The sequence below is a fragment of the Aphis gossypii genome, chromosome 3 (assembly GCF_020184175.1).
Source record: "Aphis gossypii isolate Hap1 chromosome 3, ASM2018417v2, whole genome shotgun sequence".
Lineage (NCBI taxonomy): Eukaryota > Metazoa > Arthropoda > Insecta > Hemiptera > Aphididae > Aphis > Aphis gossypii.
This window is the reverse complement of record NC_065532.1, coordinates 21,670,221-21,678,861: the sequence shown is the minus strand read 5'-3', so window position 1 is coordinate 21,678,861 and position 8,641 is coordinate 21,670,221. Positions and strand designations below refer to the sequence as shown.

The following is an 8,641-nucleotide window of genomic DNA, read 5'->3' as shown; positions in this document are numbered from 1 at the left end:
ACTCGAAGTCATAGTGATTTAAATGCATTAAGGTTGAAAAGTGGTATAAATACTACTACAGTCAAAGTTACTTTAAACAAAATAGTATGGAAGGTTCCGCATATTACTGTTGACGATGCCCAGTAAACAAATATACGAGTATTATACGTATGTTATACGTAAATGGTACACCTCAATTACGAATAATACACGTGTATATTTTGTTGATTATTGGTTTAATTTAGGTATAATTTTGGGTCAAAAGGTAGCTATTTAACGAATATTCTTCGTGTATTATACGTGATAAATTACATTTATTCGACATATAAAATACGTATAATTTGGTGTAAATATTCGACAATATTTCGTTTAATTCACGTGTATACATGGTAGAATAACCGAATATATTTCGTATATAACTAGTGTAGGCTACGAATATAATTCGTATATAACTGGTATATGATACGGATATTATTCGTATATAACTAGTGTAGCCTACGGATATATTTCGTGTATAACTGGTATATGATACGGATATTACTCGTATATAACTAGTGTAGCCTATGAATATATTTCGTGTATAACTGGTATATGATACGGAGTATTAGTGTACTTTACTAATATATTTCATTTATAATTATGAAAGGGTACACATTTTTTTTTGAGGGGGGGGGGGGCAGAAAAATATAATTTTTTTTAAATAAAGGTTACAAATCATTGGTGTATTCATGGGGGAATAGATCCACTAATTACTTTTTTTTTCAGACCAACTGAAAATAATTTGTACTTTCATTTTTTGTCGTGGAATATCGATGTCTGAACTCTGAATGTATTACAATTGTAATAACTAAAAACTCTATAAAGGTTTCATGCTAACACATTTTTGACAATATTACTTCAATTTAAGCTCTCCCATCCATTTCTTAAGTTAGGATTTAATTTTAATTTAATTTAAAAATCTTAAAGCTTACATATTTCTGACTCTTAAATATAATAAGATCCAACTCCCTATACATTCTGAAAGACATTCAAGATTTCGTTTGCAAGAAAATAAATATTATAAATATTTATATACATGTAATATTATCTGAGTATAAAAGAATGACCGATCAAAAATAAAAATTCTATGATTTTACAATAAGTATGTATAATATAATATAATTAATTATTTATTAAAATATAATAATAATAATGTTCCTCTTTTGTACTTTCTTTTTACAGATAATTAAAATAAAACAACAACTTTGTATATATATTTTTTTCTATTTTCTTTTAGGGGCTTGTTTTAACCAGTCAGATATGTGGTTTTTAATGACGACCATTTGTTCGTCCGGGAACATATCTTTTATACAATCTGAAAAATAATAATAACAACTATATATTATACAAGTACCTTAAATATTTGAAGGCGAACAAAATATATTTTTAATATAAATTATACATTTACCCCTGAATTATTTATTGCATAATATAGTCTAAGAAGTATAATAATAAGTTTATATGCTATCATGCAGCGTTATTTTAGGGGAATGATACATATAACTATAAAACAATTATCTAAAGGTGCGTTTACATTGGAGCCCGAACGCGAACGAATGCTAGCAAACGAATACGAACGCATATTTGCTAGATATTCGGCCACGACCGTTTACATTGTTCGCTCGTTCGCATTCGCTAGTTTTCGCTCTCACAAAAATATTTGTTCCTAAATACCAAAAAAAAAATATACATTCAGTATCGACCAAGCTGCTGTCGAGTAAAGACTGTTGAAAATTTGAATTTTTTAAAAAATTTTAGTAAAAGATTTGTGTTCAATTTAAATATTTGAATTTTTATAATTAAAATGTCATCAAGCGAAGAAGATGATTTGTTATTAGCTGCTTCAAGTTTTGTACTCATGAAAGCATTGATAAAAAAAAAAATCGAAGACAAAAAGAAAACGTCGCTGGTGGATGACATCGTTGTATAGTAATAGAGGTTTGAGTAATGGAATGTTACTAAGCGATTTACAAAAATATGGCGGTGATCGTTTTAAAAATTGCTGTAGAATGTCATATGAAACATTTAACCAATTACTGACATTAGTTGAACCTAAAATTCGAAAAGAAGATACAAATTTTTGAAAAGCTATGCCTGTAATGAAAGACTCGCTTTGACATTAAGGTATTTGGCGACAGGAGATTCATTTGCGAGTTTGTCATTGTTTTTTAAAATTTCGAAATCATCGATTTCACACATTATACCAGAGGTCTGTACGGCCATAATTGAAGTTCTACAAGATTACATACAGGTAATTTATTTAAATATATAATAATTATAAAATAAAAAATAAATATATGCTTACATACTTACATTGTAATAAACTTATAAGTATCATGTATAAACCATAGAACAATATTATTAAAAATTAAAATATCTTTTTTCAAATAACAATATATCCTTTCTAATAATATAACATGTAATAAACATAAATATAAGCCATATAACAATATTATTAAAAATTAAAAAATCAAAATTAAAATATCTCTTTTTTCAAATAACAATATATCCTTTCTAATAATATAACAGTGTAATAAACTCATTATAAGTATAAGCTAAAAAACATAATAAAAAAAAAAAAAAAAAATTAATTTTAAATTTTCAGACCTAACTGTATTATAAATTTGACATAGTAGTTAGGTCATCAATTGGGATAGTTTCTGATGTATTGACATTAGCTGATGTGTCGTAGTTAATAGGCGGTGTTTGCTGATATTGATACTCGTATGTACGTTGGAAGTTAGACATATGATAAGAAGGCTGTTGCACTATAGAAGGGTAATATGGTGACTGTGGTGGAGTGGAAGACATTGAGTGAATAGATGATGCAGTTGGTGATGACAGTGGAGATGAAAATGACATTGAATTGGCTGAACTGGCTGAAGGTTGATTATTAATATTAAATTGAAAATTTTGGTTACCAGGATTATTATGAATATAGTTTATTTCAGTAGTGCAAATAAGATTACTTATTTGATGTTGAAGCATTGTTTTTGTACGTTGATCAAATAACTCCAGTTTACTGGCAACATACTCACCAAAAACAATACTATCATTCTTCACTTTAGGTGTTTGCCTTTTATTGGAAATTTCTTTTATTAATTTATATGTTTCGGTTATCCTAGGGTCTTCCTGATTTTTTTTTCTTTTTAATCCCTTTGGTTTTTGTTATATATATTCCAAAGCAGAATAATTTTCTGAGCATTTTGATACATAAAAATCGAATTAAGGACGAGTAATTTATGAATTATACGTATTTAAAGTTTAGACAAGCGTAGTAGTGGAAAAATATTTTTTAACTATGTCAGTACTTGCGTTCGCATGGTTATGAAAAAATATATATATTTTATTTTATTTTTACACGTTAAAATAATTTAAAATTTTTCTTATTACATATTTTAGATTCTGAACAGAATCAGTTTTTTTTTTGTCTGTGTACACTGTACAGCATAACTAGTCGAAATAATGCTTCAATTTCAAACTTTGGGGATGGTTTCCGATGGCAAAGTGGATATCCTTGGTGCATTTTAAAGGTTAAAAGTAAACATTTTCCAACAGTTTTTAAAAAAATCGAGAAAAACAAAAAAAAAAATGACAGAAAACGGGAATTTTCACGCAAAAACGTTTTCAACAAAATCGAATTTTTTATTTTGCTATTACTTAAAAACTAATCGATGTAAATACTTAAAATTTTCACCAAATGTTTATATTAGCGTTTTCTATACACAATTATATTTTCAAAGTATTTTGACTTTTTTGAGCTATTTATAGACAATAGAAATTTTCAATTTTCTAAGTATTTTTTTTTTAAATAACGATTAAAATATTTTGGCCGACCAAAAAATCTTTAAAATATAATACAACGTTTCTCATAAATTATTGTAATAGCAGTTGAAAAATATTAATATATTTAAGTAAAAATTAAGTAATATGTATATACAGATCAAATTTTGACAAAATTTATCAACATATCGCGAATACTTGCAAATTATTTTTAGGTAGTTAATAAATAAAAATGTATGATAAAACATTACATTTTTATAGCTAAAATCTGTATATTTAAAATGTTTTGTATAAGCAAATAATAATAAGATATTAAATATTTTTGTCGATTTTAGATACCTAAAACCCAAGAAGAGTGGTTAAACGTTGCAAAAAAATATGAATACGTTTGGAATTTTCCCCATTGCATTGGTGCAATTGATGGGAAACATGTACAACTACAAGCACCAATTGGTAGTGGAAGTGATTTTTTCAATTATAAATCAACTTTCAGTATAGTGTTAATGGTGGTTGTTGATGCCGATTACAATTTTTTATATGCTGATGTCGGATGTCAGGGCCGAATTTCAGACGCCGGAGTTTTTCGAAATACATCTTTTTTTAAACAGCTTGAAGAACAAAAATTAGAGATTCCACCAGCAGAAAAATTGATTGGACGGGAAAAGGCAGTGCCATACGTATTTGTTGCAGATCAAGCATTTCCTTTAAAACAGAACGTACTTACCTTACCCCGGCTCTCATGAAAAGGGATCGGATAAAAGAATTTTTAACTATCGTTTGTCGAGAACCCGGCGAGTTGTCGAAAATGTTTTTGGTATTCTATTTGCCGTATTTAGGGTATTTAGAAAACCGATGCTACTTGAACCTCAGAAGGCTGAGGTTATAGTAATGGCATGTGTATACCTACACAATTTTCTAAGAAAAGAAAAGTCAACGAGAGATATTTATTCACCAACGGACTTAATTGATCATGAAATTGAAGGGCACCTTGTCGATGGAACGTGGAGACAAGAAATACAGACTAACAGTGCATTCACTCCTATGGAAAGGGTTGGAAGAAGATCATCACGTTCGGCAGAAGAAATTCGAGATGAATTCGCTGAATATTTTTCAAGTGTTGGTTGCAGTGCCATGGCAATCAAAATTAGCATAAGAATCAGAAATAGTTGACATAGAATTTACTCATAATTTTAATATTAGTAGAAAGTTGTAAGTAACTAGTATAAATATAAATTGTGTTAATATATTTATTAAATATTTATCAATAACGAAATAAAGAATTATTTATTTATTTAACATTTATGAATCTAATATAAGATAGGTACAAAAATAATTATCATTATTTAGATGTGTTGTAAAAAGCCGACGTATTTCGGAATATTTCTTGGTAATCATTATCAAGTATTGTCTGACTATCGAAAAAAAAAACGGTTTTTTTGTTGACAATAAGCACCTTAATAATCAGGGTCCAGTATACAAAGAAAAAGGTCAGTTGGGTTCCTTTTAAACGTATACACAAATGAATAGATCAACACGTACATTTCTTATAACGTTAAACAGTATTAATTTATTTTTTATTTAGGCCCTGCTTAGAAATTATTAATACATATTTTAAAATACAATTATTTAGTATTTTATAAAGCTATAAAATATTTTATAAAAAAAATATCAAAATGTTTTTCCTTACTAATAAGAACCACCCTAAATTGTGCACAGTTTTATGTACTATAAGTCTATAAATAAAAAAAATAAAATTACTCACATCAACTGTATCTTTGGTAATCCGTGGTTTAAATTTATCATTTAAAAACTTCATTTCTTCAAATGCAAACCATTTTGAACGATAAATCTCGTCTGTTCCAACTCCTGAACGTCCACTACTGGCTTCACGTTGTCTCTCTCTTCGGTATGAAGCTAAAAGGCTGTCCATTTTTTTTCTCACTTCATTTACATTTAGGTTTAGTTCCTTGCTTATTTCCGTCCAAAAATCTATTTTTTTTTTCACCATTTTATATTGAGGATCAGTAGGATCCCAAAGGATTGGTCTTAATTTATATAAGTTAATAAATTGTAAGCATTCTTCGTCAGTCCACTCCATAATATAATAGTAAATCAAATCACAAAAAATGACATAAAAAAACAAACACGCGTTTTTATTAAAGTACCGTTTGGGCGCTATAGTCGCGAATCGTAATACGGGACGTTTAAATGCCGTTTAAACTGAACGGAGGTTTTCTTTGATAAGACCGCCCTCGGAGCGAACGCTTCCGAACGCGAACGAGCCCATTCGTTCGTGTTCGGCTAGACCAGTGATTCCCAACGTGGGCGCTACCGCCCCCTTGTGGGCATTTTTTATTTTGAAGGGGGCGTTTTTATGAGGGGGGCGCTAAAGGGGGCGCTCTATCTATCATTTAAATTTTTTTTGTTAATAACTGATTGTAATAAAATGTATGACTGCGTAGAATAAAATACCTAATGTAATCCACAGAATTATGTAGGTATAATATTTATAGACACTTAAATAATATCAAAATAATTATCTTATCGGACTATAGATTCTAGGTACTAAGCAGGTACTTGACGTTATTATTGTCTTATCGGAATTATCGTATAGATTCCGATTAGCGGTTAATCAATAGCCGATTCCGACAATGTTATGTGTACTGTGTACTGTGTAGTCGTATTTGGTACTTGGCAGGTATTTGACGTTATTATTGTGCGTGTACGTAGAAGTTATATTCGTAAATATTATAAAATGTCCGAGAACAAAAAATGTAGAAAATATTAAATTGAATATTTGAAATTTGGTTTTATTGTATCTCCGACAAATGAAAAACTACCCTTGTGTCTCATTTGTGAAAAAACATTCAGTAATGAAGGTATGAAACCTTCAAGAATGAAAGAGCATCTTATGAAAAAACATTCAGATAAAAGTAACAAAAATATTTTATACTTTAGTGACCTAAAGAATAAATTTGAAAAACAAAAAACTATAAGTGGACTTTTTAATAAAACACATCTAAATAATGATAAAGGTCTCCTTGCATCCTACAAAGTGTCTCTTTTAAGTGTGGAAAACCACACACTATCGGCGAAACACTTATTTTACCTGCTGTAGAAGCAATATTAAAATCAATGACAAATTTAAATGTAACCGACATAACTTCATCTATTGCTCTCAGTAATAATACTGTGTCCAGGCGAATAGATGAAATGGCGTACGATGTTGAAATAAAACTGTGTGATATTTTAAGAATTACAAAATTTTCACTACAACTTGATGAATCCACTTTACGAGATAACGAAGCACTGTTACTTGCGTACGTGCGATATGTAAACATCGACGAAAAAATAACGGAAGAACTACTATTTGCAAAATCATTAATCACGGATACTAAAGGATTAACCATATTTAATGTAGTAAATAATTTTTTTATAGAAAAGGGTATTCCTATTACAAATTGTATAGCTTGTGCCACTGATGGAGCGCCTGCAATGATTGGACGTCAACGTGGTTTTATTGCTCATTTAAAAAATGCAGTCCCTGGGATTTTAACAGTTCATTGTGTCATTCATCGTCAGCATTTAATAGCTAAAAATTTAAGTAATGAATTGTTTGATACCATGCGGTTTGTCATAAATGCTGTTAATAAAATCAAAGCTAAATCATTGAATGACCGTTTGTTTCGACAATTATGCCACGAAAATGATGAAGACTTTGAACGCCTTATTCTACACACCGAAGTTAGGTGGCTATCAAAAGGAAATTGTTTGACACGCTTTTATAATTTATTTCACACTATACTAGAATTTCTGCAGCCACTTGATAAACAACTTTACGATGAATTACATAAAAGAAAGACCAATATCGCATACCTAGCAGATATTTTTGAAAAACTTAATGAAGTTAATAAAAATTTGCAAGGTGATAAAATTAATTTTATCAAATCGAAGTCCATAATTAGTGCATTTATTTCAAAATTAAGTTTTTTTAAGAAAAGATTAGTCGTCGTGAATTCAATAATTTTTCTAACTTATCAAGATCACAACAAATTTTAGATTCTGACTTAGAAATATACTGTGCACACCTTGAATCCCTTAAAGATGATATGAGTACTAGATTTAAGGATATCAACGATCTGATTATACCAGAATGGGTATTGAATCCATTTTTAGCAGATATACAAAATGTCCAACCATTAATTCAAGAAGAACTACTCGAAGTGAAGCACAATGAAGAAGCTAAAATCGATTTTAAACATAAAGGATACGAGTTGTTTTGGCTCAAACAAAAAACTATGTACCCTCAAATTTGGAAAGAAGTAGAATTACTAATTATGGCTTTTCCGTCGACATACCTGGTCGAAAAAGGCTTTAGTGCGGTTCAACAACTTTTGACCAAATCAAGAAATAAATTAGAAATATGTGAAAGAGGAGATTTAAGACTAATGCTGACATCTATTGAGCCAGATATCATTTCGTTAGCAGGAAAACATCAACCTCAGGGCAGTCATTAATCAAATAAGTAGCGAATTCGAAATCAAATTATATAATTATTAATTATTAGTAGGTATTTAAATTTAAATTAACTAAATTGTAGCGTTAAAATGTTATGATATTTTGTTTTAAATTAAATAGCTTATTAAAAACTAAAACTTTATCATTTTAAAAAAAATTATTGGGGGGGGGGGCGGTGTGAAATTTTTAAAATCTAAAAGGGGCGTTGAGTAAAAAAAGGTTGGGAAACACTGGGCTAGACCGTTTACATTGGTTCGTTCGTTACCATTCGCATGCATTCGTTCGCGTTCGGGCTCCAATGTAAACGCACCTTAAAACGACA

The 8,641-nt window shown here is 29.3% G+C and overlaps 2 protein-coding genes across 2 annotated transcripts; one reads left to right on the top strand and one right to left on the bottom strand.

Annotated features, from left to right (window-relative positions):
* Window positions 1–2,634: 2,634 nt before the first annotated feature.
* On the bottom strand, window positions 2,635–5,899 carry LOC126551006 (uncharacterized). Its single transcript, XM_050203765.1, has 2 exons — window positions 5,564–5,899; window positions 2,635–3,171 (listed from the first exon to the last, which is right to left on the bottom strand). Exons 1-2 carry the CDS (start codon window positions 5,897–5,899, stop codon window positions 2,635–2,637), a joined length of 873 nt encoding a protein of 290 aa, XP_050059722.1.
* A 1,037-nt stretch (window positions 5,900–6,936) lies between these two features.
* LOC126551005 (SCAN domain-containing protein 3-like) lies at window positions 6,937–8,318 on the top strand. Its single transcript, XM_050203764.1, has 2 exons — window positions 6,937–7,570; window positions 7,861–8,318. Exons 1-2 carry the CDS (start codon window positions 6,937–6,939, stop codon window positions 8,316–8,318), a joined length of 1,092 nt encoding a protein of 363 aa, XP_050059721.1.
* Window positions 8,319–8,641: the final 323 nt, after the last annotated feature.